This window comes from Acinonyx jubatus, chromosome A2 (assembly GCF_027475565.1).
Source record: "Acinonyx jubatus isolate Ajub_Pintada_27869175 chromosome A2, VMU_Ajub_asm_v1.0, whole genome shotgun sequence".
Taxonomy (NCBI): domain Eukaryota; kingdom Metazoa; phylum Chordata; class Mammalia; order Carnivora; family Felidae; genus Acinonyx; species Acinonyx jubatus.
In genome coordinates, this window is record NC_069383.1 from 85,263,677 (window position 1) to 85,289,403 (window position 25,727).

The 25,727-nt window shown below is 39.1% G+C and overlaps 1 protein-coding gene across 14 annotated transcripts in view; it reads left to right on the top strand.

The window, feature by feature from the left end:
* The window catches only part of MAGI2 (membrane associated guanylate kinase, WW and PDZ domain containing 2), a 1,320,050-nt gene that overhangs the window by 1,200,083 nt on the left and 94,240 nt on the right, over positions 1-25,727 (top strand). For all 14 annotated transcript variants that reach the window (XM_053218549.1, XM_053218550.1, XM_053218551.1 and 11 more), the window contains 2 exons: positions 1,071-1,290; positions 2,394-2,537. In XM_053218549.1, the coding sequence (XP_053074524.1) occupies positions 1,071-1,290; positions 2,394-2,537 (364 nt within the window). The remainder of the gene's footprint in view (positions 1-1,070; positions 1,291-2,393; positions 2,538-25,727) is intronic.

Consider the following 25,727-nt stretch of genomic DNA (forward strand, 5'->3'; position numbering starts at 1 on the left):
CCTCACCAAATATTAGATTGCACTAATGGCAATTGTTCAGGTGAGTGATTTTTAAAAATAGTAGTGGGGTTCCTGGGTGACTCAGTTGGTTAAGTGTCCCACTCTTGATTTTGGCTTAGGTCATGTTCTCACGGTTGTGAGATCGAGCCCAGTGCTGGGTTAATCTCTCACTGTGCCTAATTTATAAATTAAACTTTCTCATAGATTTGTGGTATAGGAAAAAGCATAGTGTATATAGGGTTCAGGACTGTCTGCAGTTTTAGACAACCACTGAGGTCTAGAAATGTAACCCCCATGGATGGGGTGGAAGGCTACTGTAAGTAACATCTAGAAACAAGAAAGAGACAAATGTTGGACATACACATTTTTGCCTTCCCTTTCATCTTACGGCCATGGTAATATCTGATAATAGCATCTGGTACTAATCTGATAGTTGTAGTCTAGTATTAAAACTATGTAATATGTTTCTACTCTTAGCAATGACCCAGTGACTTTCTCCTTGACTTACAGCTCATGATTATGCTTTGCTATCACTCCTTTAACCTCTGTAAGATATTCAAAAAGACCAAACCTAGCAGGTTAAAATATTGCCCTTAATTATATATTTATAGAGTATTTAGAGATTACTTTGGTTGTGCTGTCATAAAGTAATGAATAGTGTGTAGGCAAGAAAGAGTGGTTGAGAGAGTTGGTTTACTGGTGTTGAGACAAACTGATATTTTGGGATGTATAGTTTGGGATGTATAGTTTAACTCCCTAGATTTGCTACAGTTGTACAAGTTTGTAAATAGCCAAAGTCAAAGAGGGATATCCATAAGGCCTTTTCCACAAAGTTCTGGTTGGGCCATCATGTTTACCTTGATTTCTCAAGAAGCCAAATGAAAAGTAGACAATATGGCATTTGTCAAGGATTTTAAAATAATGCTTATCATCTATGATTTTCTCAAATTTCTGAACATGCAAAAGGACCTCTAAGAATTGTGGCCCGCATGTGCCTACAGGTCATGTGATCATTCTAATCTCCTTAGAATGCTGAGACCTCAGAGCAAATCCCATGTCCATTTATTTAGTTACAGGTCGGAAGTGAAAGCAAGGCAAGATGTGAAACCAGACATCCGACAGCCTCCATTCACAGACTACAGGCAGCCACCGCTGGACTACAGGCAGCCCCCAGGAGGGGACTACCAGCAACCCCCACCCTTGGACTACAGGCAGCCTCCCCTGCTGGACTACAGGCAGCACTCTCCTGACACCAGGCAGTACCCTCTGGCAGACTACAGGCAGCCCCAGGTACCCCCAGGACCCCATTAAATTTCATTTTCCTAATGGGCAAGCCTATAATTGACACACGTACATACACACACACCTACACACAGATACACACACACAGAGACACACATGTACACACACAAACAGACAGACACACACAGATACACACGTACACACACCGACACACATGTACACATAGAGACACACATGTACGCAGACACAAACACAGACACATTGACACACATGTACAAACATGTACACATAGACACACATGTACACACAGACACACATGTACACGCACGTACACACACATACACACATGTACACACAGACACGCATATACACACGTACACACAGACATACATGCACACATACACACAGACACATGTACACACAGACACACGTGTACACACAGATACACATGTACACACAGACACATGTACACACACACAGATACAAATGTACACACACATAAACACAGAGACACACATATAGACACACACGTGCACACACATACATATAGATACACACAGACACACATATGTACACAGAGACACACATGTACACACACATACACACACGTATACACAGACACACATGTACACACAGACACATGTACACACACAGATACAAATGTACACACAGACACACACGTACACACAGAGACACACATATAGACACACATACACACGTGTACACACAGAGATACATGTACACACATGTGCACACACAGACACACATGTACACACAGAGACAGACACACACGACTCTGATACATTTATTTATGGTGCCCAACAGCAGTGAATGAGGAGACACAAAGGAGTGATAGTATCGCTCAGACCTATATGCAGTCATTTTGTTTGCCAAGTAAACAATGGATACCAAAGTAATCAAGCTACACGGTAGTTCTTTTAATGACCAAGGAAACTGCATTCAGATCTGCTTGAACTTTTGGAATTTTGTCTCTCGTTTTGCTAGATTGTGAAGTGAGACTACTTGTTCTCACAATATCATGTCATTTGGGACACATTAACTGTAAGGGAGAAGGAGAACAGAGAGACTGACCACAGAAGCTTCTCTGATATCAAACACCTGTTTATTCCATTCTCTCGCCAACTGTACAGGATTTTGATTATTTCACTGTGGACATGGAGAAGGGCGCCAAAGGGTTTGGATTTAGCATTCGTGGAGGAAGGGAATACAAAATGGATTTGTACGTGTTGAGACTGGCAGAAGATGGGCCAGCAATAAGAAACGGAAGGATGAGGGTAAGAACAGTCTCTTTTTATAGAATTGCTTAATACTGAAAGACCCCACAGTGGTATCAGAATGCTGACTCAATGTGATTAAGCAAACAGTCTCAGCATGGGCTTTGCCTTCTTTCCGTTGCATGACTCAGTTTCCTGAAGGTTTGGTCAAACGCGATTCAAGAATCATATTAGCTCTCATTCTCCTGCTTATACCCTTCCAACTGGCAAATCTCATTGCAGTGCTTTATATATATAGTTTCTCTAAAGAGCGAGCTAAAGAAAATGTACAAAGTAAGCTAAGAAATAGTTTGAAATGGAAACATGGATCCATAATTTTTTCTATGGCTTGGTTTAGTTTTCATTTGGAATAACTCTTTTGAAATTTTTTTCTTTGTATGATGCTATTTTTTTCCTCCAAGTTTATTAATCAAATGGTTCTGTGTTTCTTTGGAAATACTTCCTTTGTGTTGACTGGTTTTTTGGCTTCGATATTGGAAAGAGGAGGACTAGACTTCTTAGATACGTATTGTCCTTAAAAATGGTGGCAGTTAAAAATTTTCCAATTAGAGTGTAAGTTGAGATGGATTTTTTAATGTAATAGTGATTTTGAGGCATCTGATTGATAGGTAACTAACTATTCATCTAAAGGTACAAAAAAAAACCTTGATAACAATGTAGAATATTAGTCTGTGTCTCTCTTTTTCTCTCTCCCTCTCTTTCTGTAAAATGGCCATTAGTCAGCACATAAAAGGTTAGTTATTATAACTAAAATCTGGAATTCATTCTTGCTTTCCCTCCTTGCCCTTTAAATTAATACAGAAGAGCTGTGGTCCTTGGCTTCTGGCACTTCCGGTTCTTGTGCAGAGCTGCACCAACCACTTGCTCCCAGATAACTGAATGAATCTGTTATTCCTACTGCCCACTCTACCATTTCTGTGATTTTCATTCCCAAGTCACTGAATCATCCACAGTGCAAAAGTAGAAAGAACATAAATCATGTCAATGTTCCTCCCTCCCTTCACAATTCTTTGACAACTAGGAAGTATCCAAGTTGGAATTTGAACTGACTGGAATTTGGCTGACTCTGGAGACTGACGGCTCCTGCCCTGATCCAACACCAGCCTCCGTGTACCCCATCCACATATGGTTTTAGGAGAGGCCTCCACATGGTTTCTTGGCTCCCAGCTTCCCTAAAAACAGAAGGGCACTTTTTTAACATATTGCAAAGCCAACTCACAAGTGGTTAAGTAAAACAAAATCTTCCTGGTGCACGTAAAAGCAACACAACACAAGGACCATGGGCGAAGCCACCAGAGCCCTATGAGAGAGGATAGCCCACCCGCCCCCACAGTGGACTTCAGAGGTGGCCTGTGTGACTTCCAAACAGTGGCCACACTTTTTAACAAGTGGTCTAAATGGCTGCTCGATATGTACAGCACTCCCAAAGCATGGGAGCCTAAATATAGAAGTACTTTTATGTAAAAAGAATATTCTTTCTTAGAGAATTCAAGCCAGAGTGGTAGTTGCCAGCATGGTCCCTGGCATCAGCATCACCTGGGAACATGTTAGAAATGCAAATTCTGAGCCCCACCACAGACCCACTGAATCAGATACTCTAGGATTGGGGTCACCAGGCTGTGTTGTGATTCATTCCCCTGTGAATGTGATATAAGCTGCAGCTCGAGGACTTCTAACTGAGCCAGAGGGAAGTTGACCTGACACACGTATGACAAAGATAGGAGGTGTGTGGCTCAGGCCTTGTTAATCCCCCTTAGATCCTGTCTAAGGGGATTTCTATCCTGTCCCAACAGTTTACCTGGGGTTTTTAAACCCATGTAAACACAGATTTAGAATTCTGTAGGCAGGTGCTAAATTTTATGAAAGATGCCTTTTCTTCTGGCAGGTGATAAAAATGAGTCCCCTACCTGGGTTTCAGAAAATGATATTTTCCCTTCTTTTCAAAGATTATAAACATAAGCAATATTTTGTAATTTTCCATGCCAGTTTTATAGAGCAAACTATTCCTTCTGTGTACAGCTATGTAAAAGGAATTATGATGGCCAGTTTTAGATAATATGGGTTAGTTTATTTGGGACCATAATGTACATACTTCTAACATTTAATTCTCAAAGAAAAGGAGCCACTTGGGAGTCATAGAAATTCCAGGGATAAAATTTTACTGGTTGATTTTATTTCCAATCTTCAAATTAAGTCTGGGAACTTGGCAGGGATGGATGGAAGGCTTTTTTCTGCTCTTTACAGATTATATTCGCTACTCAAATGTTTTGAGTTTTTCTCACTCATGGAGTCTTATGGCACCAGGGGAAAATTTGTCCATGGTGACAAACTGCATGTCAGGAAGAGGGACAGCTTTATCATGTAAGTTCAAAGGTGCTCATATTATCTACTGTCAGAATGAGGTAAATCTTCGTAGTTTTTCTTGATCATAGCACATAATTAATTCAGATCTTATTTTAATGTTTCTTATCAAATTTTAATCATGTAAGGTAATGTTTTCTACCTTCATTTGTGCATGTCAGTAATTGGCAATAACTTGTAATTCACGGTTGCATTTAAATTACTTTGGCAAGCACCGGGATTGATCAACATTTGCATGACTCAGTGGTCTCATTATTTTAAACCAATGCATAAATGGGATAACATATTGGTTACCAACTTGGAAATTTTATAGTAAAATTCATTAGGGACCCATTTTTCATCTAACTATAAAATTCCCCCTTGATACCACTGGGACCCAGATACATATACAGATCTTAATTATCTGTGCAGGTGATGCTTATAAGGCAGGACTTCACTCCATGGGGATTATGGTTTGGTTGTAAAGTGCCAAGACTCCTGAGAAAAGTAGCTGGACTAGACATTCATGGGCTATTATTAAAAATAAGCTCAAGAAGAAGAGAAGCTAGCACCAGGTTCTTCCCAGCCTTTAAAACACTCACGCACATTTTGCCTCATTAACGTGATTCCCTCACCTTCAGTCTTAATGCATCATTTCCTCTATTCACAAACTAAACATACACCCACTTCATGATCCGATAAGTTTGGAAAAGATGAGGTTTCCCCCCTTTTTCATGATCAGAAACATAAAGGAAAAAGCCAGGCAATGATCTGATAATAGCTGGGTATCTTAGATTAAACGCACCATAGTGGAATTGCTGAAATCAAAATTGCTTTTGTGAAAGAGCTAGATGATCCTGGAAAATCATTTCATGTAACAACTAATGAATTACTGGGCCTTTGGGTTAGGGATGTAAATAATAGTGCTTTTGAACTCTTAGTTAATGCCCCAGATGTTAGTCTCTGAACCTGAGACTTTTCCTGGGTCTTTTACATCACCTTAGTTGCAGGACAGTGGTGATGTGTGCCTGTTTAGTAGTACAGGAAAGCCAGGTATGGTAGGGGCCAGAGGAGGTGGGGAGCACGGGTGTACGGGCATCCTTCTCACACTGGGGATTCTAAGAAACGGTGGCACGGGTACATATTTTTAAAGTATGTCCTTAGGCATCCAAGAGATATCCTGGGCATCCAAGAGAAGTGCCAGTGACCTTCCCACTCAGAGGTTCTTTCATGAACCTGGTGAGAGATAGGTAGACATATCCCAAAAGTGAGTCCCAGGTGAATGATCTCACTCCAGTCTTTCTGGGCACCTGCAGCAGTGAGAAATATCTTAGTAGAGAATCCTTGGCAAATTAAACTATTTGACTTTGAAATTGATTAATGAGTACTACCATATAAGAGATTTGTTTTTCCTCCTTAGAAAGCATTATGTGTTTACTTTTTTTGTCAAATAAATATTTTTTTCCACTTGATGAAATAAGAGTCAGATCAGGCAAGAATCCTGATAATGTACAAGGTCAACGGCTTTCCTCAAGATATGAGAACATACCAACAGCAAACCATGATCAGGAAGTAGTGGGGAAAATGAATGGTTCCTTCTGAGGGTCAGATTTACAAGCCAAAATCTACATAAAGGAGAGACGATAAGAAACTCTTTTTCAGAAGATCAATTAGATGCTAATTTAAAATTTTTTATTACATTTCTTTATTTTCGAGAGGCAGAGAGAGACAGAGCATGAGTGGGGGGAAAGGCAGAGAGAGAGGGAGACACAGAATCCGAAGCAGGCTCCAGGCTCTGAGCTGTCAGCACAGAGCCTGACACGGGGCTTGAACTCATGAACTGTGAGATCATGACCTGAGCCCAGGTCGGACGCTTAACCAACTGAGCCACCCAGGTGCCCCAGATGCTAATTTAAAAGAGAGGTTCTAGGACCCGGTATATGAAACATATAAGAGTAACTAAATAAATAAGGGCCTAAAGATTTACTAAAAATATGACTATTTAGAGCATTTCTAAACCCTCAGCCCTATTCTCAACCACCCAAATATGCAAACATGGTATGTTTGCCTTATTAAACTTAGAAACATCAATTCACTTTGTCAAACCTCAGTTTCTATAAAATAGGAAGATGATATCTACTTTATAGAGTTGTTGAGAGAGTTTTGAAAACATATCAGGAGGTAGTCATATTTTTTTAAGTTTATTTATTTATTTATTTTGAGAGAGAGCATGAGCAGAGAAAGGACAGAGAGAGAGAGGGAGAGAGAATCCCAAGCAGGCTCCGCACTGTCAGTGCAGAGCCCGATGCAGGGCTTGAACCCTCAAACTGTGAGATCATGACTTGAACCAAAGTCAGACCCTTAACTGACTGAGCCACCCAGGTGCCGCCATGATTTTTCTTTTTTAAGGCAAAGAGTGAAGTTTTAGTTTGTGGAAAGAGAGAGGAATTTAAACAGTAAGATATATCATGGAATAGAATTTGAGGAAAATAGTGCCATGAGAATAAATACCAAGAAAAACCATGTGGGTCATAATTGTGTGAAATATTCACTTTAACAAAAAAAAAAAGTGAAGAGTAACAAGTTTTGACAATAATTACTAGATGGATTTCCAGCACCAATTAATATTCATGTATTAAAAGTTGAGGAAACAAAACATAATCTGTAAATGAAGAAAATACGGGGAATAGAAAATAGAAACATAACCATCATGTCTGATTGCTTTTCGTCAGTCATTTGAGATGGCTAGTGTGATAAAAGAAACACGAATGACATTCAGATTTTAAGGAAAAGTGTAAGAAATTATTAGAAACCATTAGTGGATATGTTATAAAAAAATAAGAGTGTTTTTAAGTTTGTAAAATAGTCTAATAGAGAGGAATAAAATTTTTGTAACTGATGAAAATTTTTGTCTCTGATACCAAGCTCTTAGGGATACAATCTAATTAAAAACTGAAAATAAATAGGAAACACAGGCAAAGAATAATGAATATAAAAATAATTTATGGGTGAAGCAGGGAATCTTAAGAAATCAAGAGACATTTGGGGGAAAGGAAAGTAGTTCTAATCATCACATAAATAAAGTCTGAGAGTCGAGTTAAAAGAGAATCTGAAAGTAGACCTAGTTTGCTCTAGAAAAGGTAAAATATTTTACTGTTTCTATAAAACGTAGCATATTCCCCGTTTCCATAAAACATACTTTCTATTATAAAAAAGAACATCATTTTTTTAGCTTCATCACCTTAACAGCAGTATAACAATTGTATATGCCTTTTTGCACTGCATAAGCTTTTTTTCAAGCTTCTTGAAACTCATATGACACATGTCCACCTGCAGGGGGCCTCAGGGTAACCTAAAATATCTTGACAGACTGAACAATGTGCAAAAAAAGGTATTAAGCAATATCTTTTTTTTTTTTAGTTTTTATTTAAATTCCAGTTAACATACAGTGTAATATTAGTTTCAGGGGTATACTTTAGTGATTCAGTACTTAACATTCAACACCGCAGTGCTCAACACAACAAATGCACTCCTTAATCCCCACCATGTATTTCACCCATTCCTCCCCCCACCTCCTTTCTGGTGACCATCAGTTTTTTCCCTGTAGTTAAGAGTCTGTTTCTTGGTTTGCCTCTCTTTTTCCCCCTGTGAGATTGTTTGTTTTGTTTCTTAAATTCCACATATGAGTGAAATCATACGGTATTAGTCTTTCTCTAACTGATTTATTTCATGTAGCATAATACTCTCTAGCTCCATCCAGTGAGTTGGAAATGGCAAGATTTTTTTCTTTTTTATGGCTAAGTAATATTCCATTGTATATATACCATATCTTCTTTATCCATTCATCAGTTGATGAACATTTGAGCTCTTTCCATAGTTTGGCTATTGTTAATAATGCTACCGTAAATATCGGGGCACATGTGCCCCTTCGAATCAGTATTTTTGTATCCTTTGGGTAAATACCTAGTAGAACAATAGCTGGATTGTAGGGTAGTTCTATTTTTGAGGAATCTCCACACTGTTTTCCACAGTGTCTGCACCAGTTTGCATTCCCACAAGCAGTATTGAGGATTCCCCTTTCTCTGCATCTTTCCCTGATAGCTGTTTTTAATGTATCACCTCTCTTTCTGTGGCCCAGAATGTAAAAGTATTCTATTTTACATATTATTTTTATTAAACATAAAACCATTTAGAAGAAGATTTCTAACATATTTAACAGCTATAAATACCAGCAATGATTCAAGTACCCTTGTGTGCTTAAAAAACAGAATATGACCAATCTCCAATGACTAAACTGCCCTGCACGCTGCAGCCCCCAGAAGAACCACCACTCTAAACAAACACTTACCATTCCTTCTAGTTTTGCTACATATGTGTGTATCTCTCAACTATAGTTTAGTTTTGCACTTTGTGAACTTTATGTAAATGAATCATATTACACATATCCTTCTCTGTGGTTTGCTGTTTATACCTTATACTCATTAGAGTCAGCCGAGTTGATGCATGAAGCTATTGTTCATTTATTTTCACTGTTGTAAATCATTCCATTGTATAAATATGCTACAGTCTATAGTAGCTATCCATGGAGATTTGAGATTTTCCATGTCAATGGACATATGAGTTGTTTCCAGCTTTTTGTAACTAACACAATCCTTGTATATATTTCCTGCTGCACGTATGCAAGAATTTCTCTAGACTAGACTACATACCTAGGTGGGCACATATTTAACTTAACTAAATAACACAAAAATATTTTCCTAAGTGGTTTTACAAATTTATACACATACTAACAGTATAAAAGAGTTTCCCCTACTATGTATACATCCTCATTAAACTTGTATTTCAAGCTTTCAAATTCTCATTCTGGTGGGTAGAAAATGGCATATCGTTTCTTGATTACAAATGGTGTTCATCATCTTTTCTTATGTTTATTGGGCTTTTGTGTTTTCTCTTAGATAAAAATGCCTATTCATATATTTTCTCTATTTTCTGTTGAATTGTTTCTTCCTCTGATATTGATTGTGAAAGTGTTTGTATGTTCTTGGTGATGAGTTTTCATCGATTGCTATGTTGCAAATATCTTATTCCAGTTTATGACTTGTAGTTTCACTTTCTTTATGTTGCAGTTTGATAAACAGAAACTCTTAATTTTGGCATATAATTGATTTAATTAACCATTTCCTTTATAGTTTCTACTTTCTGTGTCATCTTTAAAAAATTACTCCCTAACTCATATTTTTAAAGATCTCCTATATCTTTTTCTAAAAGTTTTATAGTTTTGCTTATCATTTCTAAATCTTTAATCACCTAAAATTGATTTCTCTGTAGTAGGATAAGGAAGAAATTTAATTTCAGTTTTTTCCATATAGATAAGCACTTGTCACAGCATCATTTGTTGAATGTCTTCTCATTTTCCCCCAATCTGCAATGGCAGCCCTATAATAAATAAAATTTCTATATGCAATAGTCTGTTTATAGATTATTTACACTGTTCTGCTGGTCTGTTTGTCTATGCCTACATTGATACTGTACTTACCTACCTTTCAATAGGTCTTGACTTTTGATAGAGAAACTGCCCATCCCTTCATCCCCAGATACATATCTTAATTCTCCAGAAGTGTTTAGATGTTCTTGGATCTTTGTTTGCCCTTTCATATAAATTTTTAGAATTTGCTTGTCCTATTAGGATTTTTATTTGAATTGTTTAGAATCTATAAATAAATGTGGTAAAACTTTATAATATTTATAATCTTCATAATATTGAATCTTTCTATACATGAACGTGATATAATCCATTTATTTAGGTATTCCATAAACTGCTCAAAGTTTTATATTTTTTTTCCCATAACATACCTGCAGATATTTTGCTAAATTGATTGTAGGGATTTTGTTTTATTTTTGCTCTTATATATAGTATTTTTATATTTGTTTAAATTCAAATTAGTTAACATATAATGTAGTATTGCTTTCAGGAGTAGAATTTAGTGATTCATCACTTACATATAACACCCAGTGCAGGGGCGTCTGGGTGGCTCAGTCGGTTAGACATCCAACTTCAGCTCAGATCATGGTGTCACAGCTTGAGAGTTTGAGCCCTGCATCGGGCTCTGTGCTGACAGCTCAGAGCCTGGAGCCTGCTTCGGATTCTGTGCCTCCCTCTCTCTCTGCTCCCGCCCCACTCGCACTCTGTCTCTATCTCTCAAAAATGAATCAATATTAAAAAAAAGTTTTTAATTTAAAAACACCCAGTGTGGATCCTAAAAAGTGCCCTCCTTGATGCCCTTCACCGATTTAACCCATATTCCCACCCTCCTCTCCTCCAGCAACCCTCAGTTTGTTCTCTGTATTTTTTCTTATGGTTTGCTTCCCTCTCTCTTTATCTTATTTTTCCTTCCCTTCCCCTGTGTGCATCTGTTTTGTTTCTTAAATTCTACTATGAGTGAAATCATATGATATTTGTCTTTCCCTGACTTATTTTGTTTAGTGTAATACATTCTGTTTACATCCACATGGCAAAATTTCATCCTTTTTGATCACTAAGTAATATTCCAGTGTGTGTGTGTGTGTGTGTGTGTGTGTGTGTGGTTGTGTGTGTATCACATCTTCTTTGTTCATTCATCAGTCTCTCTCTCTCTCTCTTTCTCTCTCAAAAATAAATAAACATTAAAAAAATTAAAAAAAAAAAAAGAAGTCGCTACAGTCAAGGTCAAAGAGGTTGACACCTGTGTTTTCCTGTCGGATTTTGATGGTTTCTTGTCTCACATTTAGGTCTTTCACCCATTTTGCATTTATTTTTGTGTGTGGTATAATAAAGTGGCTCAGTTTCATTCTTCTGCATGTCACTGTCCAGTTTTCCCAGCACCATTTGCTGAAGAGACTGTATTTTTTCCATTGGATACTCTTCCATGTTTTGTCAAAGATTACTTGGCCATACATTTGTGTGTCTACTTCTGGGTTCTTTTTTCTATTCCATTAATCTATGTGTCTGTTTTTGTATCAGTATGTTTGTGCCTTGATGATTACAGCTTTGTAATACAGATTGAAGTCCTGTACTGTGATATCTCCAGCTTTGATTTTCTTTTTCAACATTACTTTGGCTATTGGGGTCTTTTATGGTTCCATACAAATTTTAGAATTGTTTGTTCTGGCTCTGTGAAGAATGCTAGTGTTATTTTGATAGGGATTGCATTGAATGTTTAGATTGCTTTGGGTAGTATCGACAGTTTAACAATGTTTGTTCTTCCAATCCATGAGCATGGAAGGTTTTTCCATTTCTTTGTGTCTTCTTCAATTTCTTTCATAAGCATTGTATAGTTTTCAGCATACAGAATTTATACCTCTTTGGTTAGGTTTATTCCTAGGTATCTTACTGTTTTTGGTTATATATAGTATTTTTAATGTAATATTAAGGTAAACTGTTACCAGTGAAAAGAAAAAGAATTGATTTTTATATGTTGGTCAATTGTATCCAGCAAAATTACTAAACTCTTTTATTAATTCAGGTAATTTCTCAGTAGCTGCCTCTGGATTTTCTACCTAGATAAACACATTTTCTGCAAATAAGGAGAGTTCTGTGTCTTTTTTACACCCTTTTTTTCCCCTTATTTTACTGCATGTGTTCAACTTGTGTGATTCTAAATAGAAGTGGTCAAAACAAGCACTCTTGTTCCATTTCTCATCTAAAAGGGAATAATTTTAACATTTCACCATTAAACACAATGTTAGTTATAAACAAAGGCTATATAGATAACCTTTATCAGAGTAAGAATGTTCCCTTCTATCACTAGTTTGCTAGAGAGTTTATTAGGAATTCGTGTTGAATTTTATGTACTATTTCTATATCCATGGAAAGTATCATATGATCTTTTTTCTTTAACATGCTAATTAATATGATTAATCATATTAATGGGTTTTTATGTTATTATCTCTCTTGATGTCCTCTAATAAGCCCTACTTATTCATAATGATCTTTTTATGCACTGCTCAATTGAGTTTCTGGCAATTCCTTTAGGATATTTGTATTTGTTCTTGAGCAAGGTTGGCCTGAAATCTTCTTTTCTTGTAGTGTTGTGAATGATTTTGATATTAATGTTATTTTAGTCTTATAAAGTGAGAAGGAATAATCCTTTCTGTTGTCATTGCTGTTGCTATCTGGGAAAGTTTATGTAAGTTGAGAATTGTCCTTGAATGTTTGGTAGAACACACCTATAAATCCACCCAAACTTGGTGTGCTTTCTTCATGTGAAAATTTTAAATCACTAATTACATTTCTATAATAATTAGGGTATTCTTCACGTTTTCTATTTCTTTTTGAGTCAATTCTAATAAATTTCTTTTTTTTCTAATAGTCTGTCTATCCCATCTTAGTTTTCAAAGTGTTTTTAATATTATTATATTTTTAATGTCTGAAGGATTTGTTTTTATGTGCTCATCTCACTTATTTGACTCCTGTTTATTTGTGCATTCTGTTTTTTCTTTATTACTCATACCAGAGATTTGTCCATTTTTGTTATTCTTTTACAGAACCAGCTTACACATTTGTTCTCTTGCTTATTCATTTCTGTTTTTATATTTAATATTTCTCTCCCTTCATTTTCTTTGGGTTTACTCTGTTGTTATTTTTATTGCTCCTTAAGTTGGACACTTGGATCAGTAACTCCATTTTTCTTCATTTCTGTTAATAATGTATGACTTTAAGGCTGTAGTTTTGATATGTAGTATGTTCACGATTTTAAGTTCTAAATATGTTTTGATTTCTATTGTTATTTCTTCTGTGACTCATGGATTATTTAGAAGGTTTTTTTTTTTTAATGTATGAGGATTTTCTTGTTCGTTGTTTATTCTTGATTTCTAGTGAGTCTGTGCCCCTGCTACAGCCCTATCAGAGAACCCCATAGCCAAGGGGCTAAGTCTGCATGATCCCAAGGCCCTCATTATGCACACACTCCCGGATTCTGGGCAGAAAGAAGCATGATGTCCTCCTATCCCTCTGCCCCACTTTGCTGCCTCAGCACTGGAGAAGCTCTGCTTGGGCCCACAGTCTCAGAAAGAGGGAGGGATGGTCTTACATTCACATGCGTGCATGGACCTGATATGCCCCGATTCGAGAGACCCCCCCCCGCTGAAAACAAACCACCAGAGTCCAGAGTCAAAGCCAAGCGGCAAGGGTCGTTTATTGCAGGTTCGAACCCGGTCCTCTGCGCACTCGTTGCCGGTGACGCTAAGAGGCCCTGAGCGAGGATCTTACAGCTTCTTTTATAGACAGGCACAAACAAGTTAGCGATTTTTCGAGGTTACAGAGCTGTTATTGGTTGACATTTAAATTTGAACACTCAGCAGAACTTGATTGGTTCTTGCCTTTAGGTCAGACCACAACCGGGCACGCCCTGGCTGGTTTCGGAATGGCGGGGGGGGGGGGGGGGGGGGGGAGGGGGGGGAGGGGTCTTTTCTTTGCAGTTGTGAGTACACCTGGTAATTTTTCTCTTAGTCTCTCAGACCAGGCAGGGAACAAGGGAACTCCTTCTAAGTCTTTGAACTTCCAAGAGAAAGCAAAAATCCACATTTTTAAGAATCAACCAGACTTGAAAAAATATTATTTTGTAATTTAAAAAAAAGCTGTGCATGCCAAACAAAATAAGGCAAGCAATGTGTGGATCCCAGCTACCCTATTTTTCTCACTGTTGTAAGCAGATACTAAGGCAAGAGGAAGGTAGAGTGGCTGTGGGCAGGGAGTCTGAAGCAGTTCCTGCACCAGCAGGTGTGGGTCCCAGTGCAGCCAGTCAAAACAGTTCCAGCATGCCCTGTGTGATGTTAGAAGACACTACTGTGGAAGTGTTTGAAATGCCTTAGAAATAGGCATGCTGAGAAAAACCTGCATAAACCGCTGCTCTTATGCCTCATCTTTATATTTGAAATTTTGAAGATGGTTTTCATTCCCAGGAAATTTATTTTGATTTCTCAGATTCCTTTATGCTTCTCCTCTCCAGCCAGATGTAAGTGAAGTTTTCTCTGGAAGGACACACATTTAGGAGTACGCAGATTCCTGGCGAATGCTCAGAAGAATCCTGCCTTATCTTCCCCAGGGCTAAGGGTGCTTGTCTGGGCCAGAAAAATGTGGACCTCCCCAGCTGGAGGCTCTTCCTGAATTTAGGGAGGAGCCCTCTTCACGTCTTGCTCATATTCTGCCATTGAGCTTGAATGGCATGACATAGTGTCTTGAATTAATATGCCCTTGCTTGGATTCAGGGAAACAAAGCAGCAAGTCTGTCTCCCTTAGCAACGAGAGACTCCCTCACACACAATGTCCCAGCAAAAAAGTTGGCACAAATGGCAATATACACCCATCAGTGGGTCTATCTCAGTTTGAAGCCTCGGATCATTGACAAATATTAAAGAACTGCATTCACTTCATTTGTTTTCAATCGGCTCATCCAAGACATTTTCATTGTCTCCAACTCACTCAATTTCTTCCTTACCCTGACAACTCTTAGAGGGAAGTTTTTACCTGTCTTATTGGCTTCCTAAGCCATTCCTTGTCCCCTGTTCTTTTTCCACAACCTGTTTCTTCCTTGTAAGGAAATATGGGACAGTAAAAAGAGCAAGAGCCTAGAAGACCTGATATTCATATACTGGCTCACCAACTCACTGGCTCCCTAGCTCTGACCTTCAACAAGTTGCCCCATCAAGAGCCTACAGCTTTTCTAGAGCCTCAAATACCAGCCTCCTCTGGACAGTTTCAGGGGCATGCACACTGGGCGGGAAAGAGAAAGTGTCCTCCTAGCCAATAGGACCAGTCGAATCAGCCGTAGCAACTCAAAGAATGACAACATGTCTTCATCTCACGCAAGTTAATTAACAAAGTCCAGTTTACTCTTCTGTAAAATGGGAATAATAGTTTCCAGGAAGGACAAAGTGCCTACGTCAATATTCCTGAGTTTCTTCCTATTCTTCCTCCCCCTCCTTCCCACCAACACCTGTACTTTTATATGCAATACTCTAAGCCCAGAGCTACAGAATGTGCAATACTCTGAGCCCAGAGCTACAAAATATGCAATACTCTAAGCCCAGAGCTACAGAAAGCATTTTTAAGTGTGTATGTTAAGAGGTTATGAAAGCTTTCTTTTTTTTTTAAATGTTTTTATTTATTTTTGAGACAGAGAGAAACAGAGCATGAGCAGGGGAGGGACAGAGAGAGAGGGAGACACAGAATCTGAAGCAGGCTCCAGGCTCCGAGCTGTCAGCATAGAGCCCGGTGCGGGGCTCGAACTCACAGACTGTGAGATCATGTCCTGAGCCGTAGTCGGACGCCCGACCGACTGAGCCACCCAGACGCCTCTGAAAGCTTTCAAATATCCATCACTTTGTATTTGCCTTCCCCTAGTCTGTTAGATAAAGTGGGCTCCTTCTCAAAACACAAATTTGATCCCCCTGCCCATTGCTTAAAACCCTTCATTGGCACTCCATTTCTTTCGAAGGAAAGACCAGAGCCCTGACACGGCTGTGGATGCCCTGCATGTTCTGGCCCCTGCCTCTCTCCCGACTCATCTCAGCCAGGCTCCTCTTGCCTTCCAACCCCTCAGTCAGATCCCCATGCTGCCTCCTACTCATGGAGTTTTGCCCAGGTTGGCCCCTCCTCCCACAATGCTCCTCCCTCCCCCTTTCACCTGGTTAACTCCTCTTCATCCTTCTCATGCCAACTCAAGCATCTGGTCCTCAGAGAAGGTTTCTCTTCTCTCTCCAGTCACGTCACATCCGCCTGTCACTGCCTGCCACTTCTCTGTAGCTTTCGTCACGATGCTAATTTTACATTCACGTGTGTGATGATGTTATGAAATCTGCCTCTCCATAGTAGAAACTCTGTGAGAAAGGAGCCTTGTTGCTCTGCTCTCCCCACTGTACCCAGTGCTCAGCACTGTGCCCAGCACATGGTGCCACTCAGGAAATACTGACCTGCTGAATGAATATGTGAACAGAAGGCTTCAAAGTGCAGAACACCGCAGGTGTGTCTTCTGGCTCTGGAAGTTAACTGCTGTGCTCACTAAGTGCATGGCCACAAAGGCACCTGATGAACCAGGATGTGGGATTTTGTAGATAACTGAGTATATGACATATGTGTGGCAAATTCAGTCTAACTCACTGTCTGCTTTTTATGCCCTAGCGCCTCCCTGTAAATCCACCATCCTTTCCAGAGTACGTTTAATTATTACAGATTTTGCAGTATCAGTGAGGGAGTGTAGTTACAGTGCCTAACGTTTTTTAAGCGCCTTTAATCTTAAACTATGTGACATCTCACATCTTGTTTTCCTCATATGTAAAGTCCCCATCACCAAATGTGAATGACACAGAAGGAATAGAAACAAAGCAAAATAAGGTCAAGCTGGAAATAATGAAGAACTTCAAAAGCATGAGGTATGCAAAACATGATAGAATGAAGGGTTACAAGACAGGTGTGCCACAGCCTTTTAGAAAGAATACACAGGAGAGCAGGGCAATCGGTCGAGTGATAGGAAAGCCAGAGCTTAGCAGAATTTTCAAACCCTGCAGAGCTGAGCCCGTCAGTTCAATGCAGATAGATGAGCTAAGGAGGATGATGAAATCGAGCGCATGAGAGAAAAGGGATAACCAACTGCTTAAGAGAGGAAAGAGCAGTCCAACTGGAGAAATGAAACAATTGTCTGGGCTTGGGTAGATGGTTTCTGGGGCCCTGCATTGCAAAAGTTCACCCACCCAGTCTTTCATTGCCATTGAGTGCTGACACTCAGTAAACACAGGAAGCTCATCTCCGCATAAGTGTTAGCCTTTCCATGTCACCACACAGCCCGTCCCTGAGCCACCCAGGCATCTGTCAGCCATCACTGTGACTCATCCTTCAGATCCGTCTGCGAGTGTGAGGTTTTCCTTTATTGTTTGGTTCTGCTCCGCGTGTCTTGCGAAGAAAAAGAAAAAACGTTTCACAAAGATCAAATCCATTACCTTTTTCTTTTCAGAGCCTGACCTGTGAACACTGTGTTAAATGAGTTGCACGAGCCCCTTTCAGGAGTGAGGGAGAGCTTTGTCTTGATTAGAGAAAGAAGCCGTAGGGAGCAGAGTGGCGTTAGACTCCTTTGTCAATTATTCAGGGTTCATTATCCCACGTGGGGAGGGCTCCAGTTCTCTGCCCTGTTTCTTCTTCTACAGGATACTCAACTTTGAACCATTTCAAAAGCAGCTTCCCATGAGGGCTAGTTAAAGGTTTGGTAAGGAATCAAAGGGTTAGTGTTAGGATTGCATCTTGGTGGGGAAAGACAGAAGAAATCTGAATAAATTAGAAGTGAGGAGAATCTTCGTATTTTAATTATTCATGGGTTTTGTTTTGTTTGGAGTTTTCGTTTTGCCTGTGGAAAAGAATGAGAAAGTTTACAAACCACTGCTGTGATCTGAAAAAACACACATACTTGCCTCTTCAGTGAGGGGAGGACTCGCTGAGTACGGTTTCCTCTTTTTATATTAAGCCATCATCTCTCTGTCTTTATCTGAGAAAACCATCAAAATTTCTTCCCTCTTCATTTTTACAAAAATGTCTTTCCAGTGTTTATGCAAATTAGCCATCTGCCTGTGATCCTTTGTCATTCCATCTCTCCCCCAAGACCTAAAGATCTTCTGGTGGGCGGGCAGGGAGTCACTCGGTCCACGCAGTCTACCATTCACTTCTCTGCTTTAGTCAGAAAAGTGGACATGAAATACAACTTGCTCCTGACTCACACAGGATTTGGTTTGCACAGCAGAGTGATTCAGAAGATGCTGAGAGCCGCATACTCTGTTCTTCAGGTGTGATTCCCAGGCCATTCATGTTTCTTCTTCCGGGTGCCCATGGAGTATTGCTCCCTTGGCAATACACCATCCTTAGGCCATGGTCCCTTCTTTCTTTCCCTGCCGCCATTTCCCAGCACCTGCACTATTGAACACAGACATGGCTTCTTCTCTTACCGGTGGAACATTGCTGCCTCCCCTACCAGGATGACTCCAGAGTGCTTCAACTTGACAAGATACTTGTTTTCCAATAAGTACTTCCCAATATAGGGATCCATCACCTCTTCTTGATCCTGTATAAAACAGCACAACCAACCCCCAAGGCAGGCTTGTCTAATTATTTGGCCAACTTTGCGATGTATGGGCTGACACCCTTCCTCAACACCCAGCTAAAATTTCTGGCTGCCTGTTGGATGTCCAATACACTCATTTTCCATTTCAAACCAGCCACGAGTTCCTGACATTATGCCATCTCAGTGTCTCATGTCTCTGTGTAATTATCTGCCAAAAGGATGATATACCACCAGTCTTTAGGACACTGTCAGCAATATTAGTCTTCTTGTGGGAAGAAAAGGAGACTCCACAACCTATTAGTGTTACTTTGCTTTGTAGGAGAACTTGAGAGAAGAATGATTGAGCCCAGAAAGGGAAGTTAAGGTCAAATGTAAGTAAGCAAAGAGAAGGATTAATGAATATTGAATATTGGGTCATTTTCAAATATTGCCTTCCTAGGACCAAAGGGAAAGCTGGGAGGTGTATCAAAGGGAATTGGGGAGTAACTGGCTGAGTCAATGCTTGCAATTAGCTACCTAACTTGGGAGTGTTAGGTAGCTCCGCCCTGAGTACACACTGCTTCGGTCTGTGTCTTTCTGGAAACAGACACAAAGGAAACTTAAGTCAGACCCCAAATTAGGCATTTCCTCCTTTCATTCCATTGTGGCTGCCACAGTGCAGACCTTCCTCTTTGTTATCCTCAACTATTCCCGTAGGCAGGTATGTCCCACTGGTGTCTAATTTCTCCCATTCATGCTTCATACTACCACCAAAATTATATCCTAAATCACAAGTGAAATCAAATCTGCTGTCTCCTCAAAAGTTTTCTTTTTTTCTTTTTTCAGTATATGAAACTTATTGTCAAACTGGTTTCTATACAACACTCAGTGCTCATCCCAAAAGGTGCCCTCCTCAGTACCCATCACCCACCCTCCCCTCCCTCCCACCCCCCATCAACCCTCAGTTTGTTCTCAGTTCCTCAAAAGTTTTCAACAACCCGCCTTTGCTTGCAGGATAAGATCTAAATGTGTTAAGGTTTTGACCCTGGCTTTGGTTTGGTTTGGTTTAAAAAAAAAAGTCTCTCTACAGTCTGACCCAAAGCTGTCCTTATCTACCCATCTTTCCACAGTTTATACTCCAACCGTTGCTGCTTCCAGGACACGCACTGCCATTTCACACTTCCCTGTCTTTCCTCATCTTTCACTTTCCATGTGGAATTTCCTCTCTGTCCATCTCTGTCCTCAAAACCCTACTCATCTTTCAAGGCCCAGTTCTGACTACCCCATGAAGCTGTCGCAAATTCCCACCACACCTGTCACTGCCACCCACCTTCAGATGAAGGGCTCCCTTACGGGCACCCTCAAAGCACACTGTTGAATATATATCTTATTATAAAATACAGCAAAGTAAAAAAGAGATTATAGAAATATATGCTCAGTTTAAACAACAAAAATACAGTACCCATACAACCTCTACCCAGCTTAAGAAACCACAATGCCAATATATTTGAAGGCTTCCCATCTGCCAGAGGTAACTCCTCCCCTGAATTCTGCATTTATCATCCCTTTGCTTTTCTTTATTGTTTACCATGTTTAGATACACCCCTCAACAAGATATGGTTCAGTTTCACATGTCTTTGAACTTTATAGACACAGAACTATTATTTTTGTATTTTCTTGACTTTTTGAGCTCAACATTGTGACAAAAGTCACTGAGTGGATGTGTATTACTGTAGTTTATTCATTTTCACTAATGCATAGTTTTTTATAATATAAATATGAATTTATGTATCCATTTTCCTGTTGATGAGCTTTAGGGTAGTTTCCAATTTCTTACTATTAGAAACATCACCATTACAGACATTCTTGTAAAGTTCTCCTGGAATGCATGTGGAAGATTTTCTCTTGGGGACAATTCCTGAATCTATTCCTAGGAGGATTTCCGTGTCCCGGGAACAAATTGAAATTGACTGAATAATACCAGAAATTTTTCCAAAGTGTTTGTAACAATATATATACTCTTACATTCAGTATATGAGTCCCTGCTGCTTTATATCCTTATTGGCATTTCATATGAAATGAATGCTAAATTTCCGTTAGTATAGTGGGTGTGAAATGCTCTATCATTATGGTTTTAATTTTCTTCCTATTAACGAACATCTTTCTCTATGTTCAAGTTATTCATTTTCCTCTTCTCTGATACTTAAGTTGATGTCTCTTGCCCACATTTCTGTTGTTATTGTTGTCTTTTCCTTATTGATTTTTACACATAATGGATATTGTATCTTTGTTGGTTATATGTATGGCACATATCTTTTCCTAGTTTGTGGCAGCTCTTTTTCTCTTTATAATCTCTTTTGATGAGATCAAATTCTTAATTCGTGTATAATCAAAAATATCAGTATTTTATAATATTTGCATTTTTATGCTTTAAGACATCCTTTGCTATCTTAAAGTAGTATTTTTAAATAACTTTGAAAGATGTGCCTTTTATGTTTAAATCCACAATCCATCAGGAATTGGTTTTTGTATATGGTATGAGGTAGAGATTTCATCCTAAAAAAATGTTTAAACATGACATTTCGTTTGTAGTAAAATTTAATACGATATTTTGTAAAGGCTTTAATATGTGATAGTATGTCATAATCATCCCCATGTCCTCCACTGTCTTAGCACACTTGCCACCTAGCCCCCCACAGATGCTGTAATGTCATTGCAACTGAACACCTCCTAATGCCCCGCCCTTACACCGTGCTTCTGACAACATAGGCAAGAAGCATAACGGCTTATTTCTTCATCTTGCTGGGCACCTCCACTCCCTCATCCCATCTTCCACAGATGCTCTCTTAAGCTGCTCCCCTGCTCCATTCTTCATAAGCACAGACAGGAAAAAAAATCCTAGATGTCAGGAAATATGGGAACCTACAGCCAGTTTATTTTCTTTTGTCCTGCAATAGCCTAATAGTACACCACCTGGCACTGTTCTAGGAAGCAAGGTACAGGCCTCAGCAGTGTGGGGAACCGATCCCAGACGGCATTCAGATAATCCAGCATGGCTCAGACATCACAAATCACAGGGAAGTATCTGTTGTGTTTTTGGGGTGCCAGTTTCCTTAGCCACAGACTGCCAGTAAATTAAAAATCCCAATGATTCACTTTGCTTTTCAACCACCAGAATGAGTTAAGATGGCACTAAATACAAATATAAAATTCTTTTCTGAATCATGCAAGCATGAAAGAGAAATATTTCAATTCACAGCCTAGATGTATTCATGTGTGCTTTCAGTTCGGAGCAATTGAGCACGTATATATTCAGTATTTACAAGAATAAACCTTTCTGGAATATATAGAGAAAGACTCTGAAGCACCGTGGGCAGCAGAGTAGCATAAGGGGAAGAGCCTGGTTTGGGCAGATTTCAGCTTACTCACTTCCTAGCTGGGTGCCCTCAGCTTCCTCATCACAAAATAAATATCAAGACTTATCTACCTTACAGAGTTTTTATAATAATTAAATAAGGTAATTAGTATAAGTTCACAACACTGCCTAAAGGGTTCTAGGTCATCAGTTTTTTTAAGGATGACAATGATAAAGGGGGAGGATGACGATTATGATGAAATGACCCAATCCCTACTCTTTAGAAATATATCCTTTATGATGTCTGCATCTATCAATAACTCAGAAATAAGGCTGACTGAAACAAGAGCTATAATGATCATAACCATATTTGTAAAACAAAACTTGAAATGTGATCTGACCAAAAAAAATGAGTCCAAGAATGTATTAAGATCTAATATTAGAGGTTGGGATTGTCCCAGCGTATTTAAGACATGCAGTCCCTATGGCTATAGTAGAAGCACTGACCATTTGCCATAGGGAAGATCAATTTTGTCTTGGAGAGAGTCCTTAGAGGATGTAATAGTTGAGGGAGGTCCTGATGTGCCTTCAACACATAGATGTGAAGAAAGACAGGAAGAATTCCAGATAGCACAGGGAGTGTCATAGAACAGGACAGAGACATGTAAGATGGGGCCCTTTCCCCACATGCCTTTTTATCATATAGAAAAGGTAATCCCCAGGGGGCGCCTAGTGGCTCAGTCAGGAGCGTCTGACTTCTGCTCAAGTCCTGATCTCACAGTTTGTGAGTTTGAGCCCCACATCAGGCTCTGTGCTGACAGCTCAGAGCCTGGATTCTGTGTCTCCCTCTCTCTCTCTGCCCCTCCCCCACTCACTCTCTGTCTCTCAAAAATAAACATTAAAAAAAATTTTTTTTTTTCAAAAGAAAAGGTAATCCCTAGGACTCCAAAGGATCTTCCTGGGGTAAGAATGGAAGCCAGGAAATAAGATGGGGATAAAGTTAGCAGAAACCGGAGTACTACCCCATACCCACCCTATTTCAGTCAAAGCGGCTGTGCTTTTATGTTTCATTTATTGCCTTTCTTAAGTGAAGAAGTTTAATTTACAAAAGACTTTCCACTGCTTAGTGAAAAGGTATACGCACGCACACACACTTGGGTAGTGTGCTTTAGTCCTTGCCTTGTTTTCTGTAACTAATCCCTGTGGCCCTTTTGGTGACCCTGTGATGATTTTTGCTTTGGTTACTTGTCCTACAAAAGTGTCTGGGTCTTACGTGGGACAGAGGTCAACAGCGCTGTGGGATGTCACTCAGGTCTGGGAATCCGTTTTAAAGAAAGGTGGCCCAAGAAGATGTGGAGCAAGCACAACCCAGCCCAGAAAGCACAGTTGTATGATTCAGATCATGGTTCAGACTCTTAGGGAAAAGGAAGCATGTCAACTGGGAGTTGAGATAGGAAGCATGTCAACTGGAAGTGGAGATAGTGACCTTGAACGGTAGATGTTGGATACCCTAAGAGGAGCACTGTTGGGAGGCATGCATAGTGCAACACAGTGACCCCCCAGCCTGGACCATAGAGGAAGGTACTAACCAGGCATGCTCCTTTGGGATAGGTCTGTCACATGCCCAAGTTCCTTGAGTTTCTGAAGGTAAAGTAGGCCTCTTGAGGAAAAAAATGACTCTGATTGTCATATGGGAAACAACATAGAATGTTGTCATCCATTGTAAGAAGAGTGTAGGAATCAGTGAGTTGTAGACTTTTTTTTTTTAACTTTTGGTTGTTTGTATTTACACTCATTTGTGCTGGCCTTTTTAAATTCGCCACCCCATTATCCTTGGCACATCAACATGTCTTAGAATGAAATGAACACATGTAGATTTTCCATTTAGCTCCCAGGGATCCAATAAAGCTTACATTTAGAAAAGGAAAACTAGAAAATAGAAATACATTGGAAATGACCAAGAGAACAGGGCAAAGAAGTATATCACAGCTATCTCTGCTAACAAAGATACCGCTTCTTGATGCAACAAGGCAACTTATGGAATAAGAGCTTGGGAGAACTCATACTTTACAGTTTTATATGGATCATGATAATAGATGGCAGTGTTCTTCTAGTAGAGAGGCAAAAGTCTTACCTTTTTAGTGATGTATTATTGCTTTCAAAACTTTTTTGAGAATATCTAAATTTGAAAATGGACCAAATGGTTTCTAAAGCTCCCTAGGTAGTTCTGATGCATATTCTTGGGTAAAACCAACTCCTGAATAGGCTAGAATAGGCAATTGGGCATCAAATGGACCACTATTATAAAATATACAATATGAGGCCAAGGAAAAATAGTTAACCCTTTATAACTCAGTCATTTCCTAAGTATGTCACTAAAAAAATGACAGGATGGTTAAAATAATTCCACTTTCATTTATATGATTAATTTAATTCTTTGGGAAAAAAATACTTTTCATTTTCTAAAGACCTCTTAAACAGCTAATGGATTTACTTCTAATAAAACCTTTGTCTGCAATTTACAATTAAAATATTTGAGTTAGTAATTGGTATTTAATGCATTTCATGATACTTCACAAGTGAAGTGGAGAGATAAAGTGTAGGTATTGTTCTTAAGCCCAAAATTCAGATAATTATTCACTGTATGTAACCTAAAGATTTTAGAAATTATTTGTATTTGAAAATGAGAGTAAAAATGAGACTGTAAAAATCTCCAGACCTACAAGATTTCCAGATTCATGTATAGAGCTCTAGTAATCAAAATGATAGGAATGTTGGCCCGGGGGTGACCTGTGGGACTCTTTGGGAAACCCAGAAAAAGACCGACAGGTATGGAGCCCTGATGTGCTATTGAGGCAGCATCACAAATCAGGGGTGGAGGGCAGCTTTTCCATAACTGATGCTCGGACAAGTGGTTATCCATACAGGTAAAAATAAACCTCTATTTCATACCACACACAAAAATCAGCTCCAGGTGGATTAAAAATCAAGGGTGAAACCATTAAAACTTTTAGAAGAAAATATTTTAAATTGTTTATTTTATTTGTATCGGGAGGGATTTTTTTTAAACAAGTCACAAAAAGCCCAAGCCACCGTAAAAGAACGTTACTGATAAATGTAATTCCATTAAAATCTTAAATGTCTCTATGACCGAACACCACAAACCGAGTAAAAAGACAAGCCTCACATTAAAAGAGTGTATCTGCAATACATAAAATGGACAAAGCCTTGCTGCCTGGAACATATAAATAATAAAGAGCTCTTATGAATTAATAACAAAGAAACAATGGGGAAAATGGACAAAGTGCATGATGAAGAAATTTACGTATGAAGAAAGCCAGACAGCTGGTAAACATCTGCAATGATACTCAATATCAGGAAAAAGAAAATTAAAGCAAGAAGATGGCATTTTACATCCATTAAATTGGCAAAAGT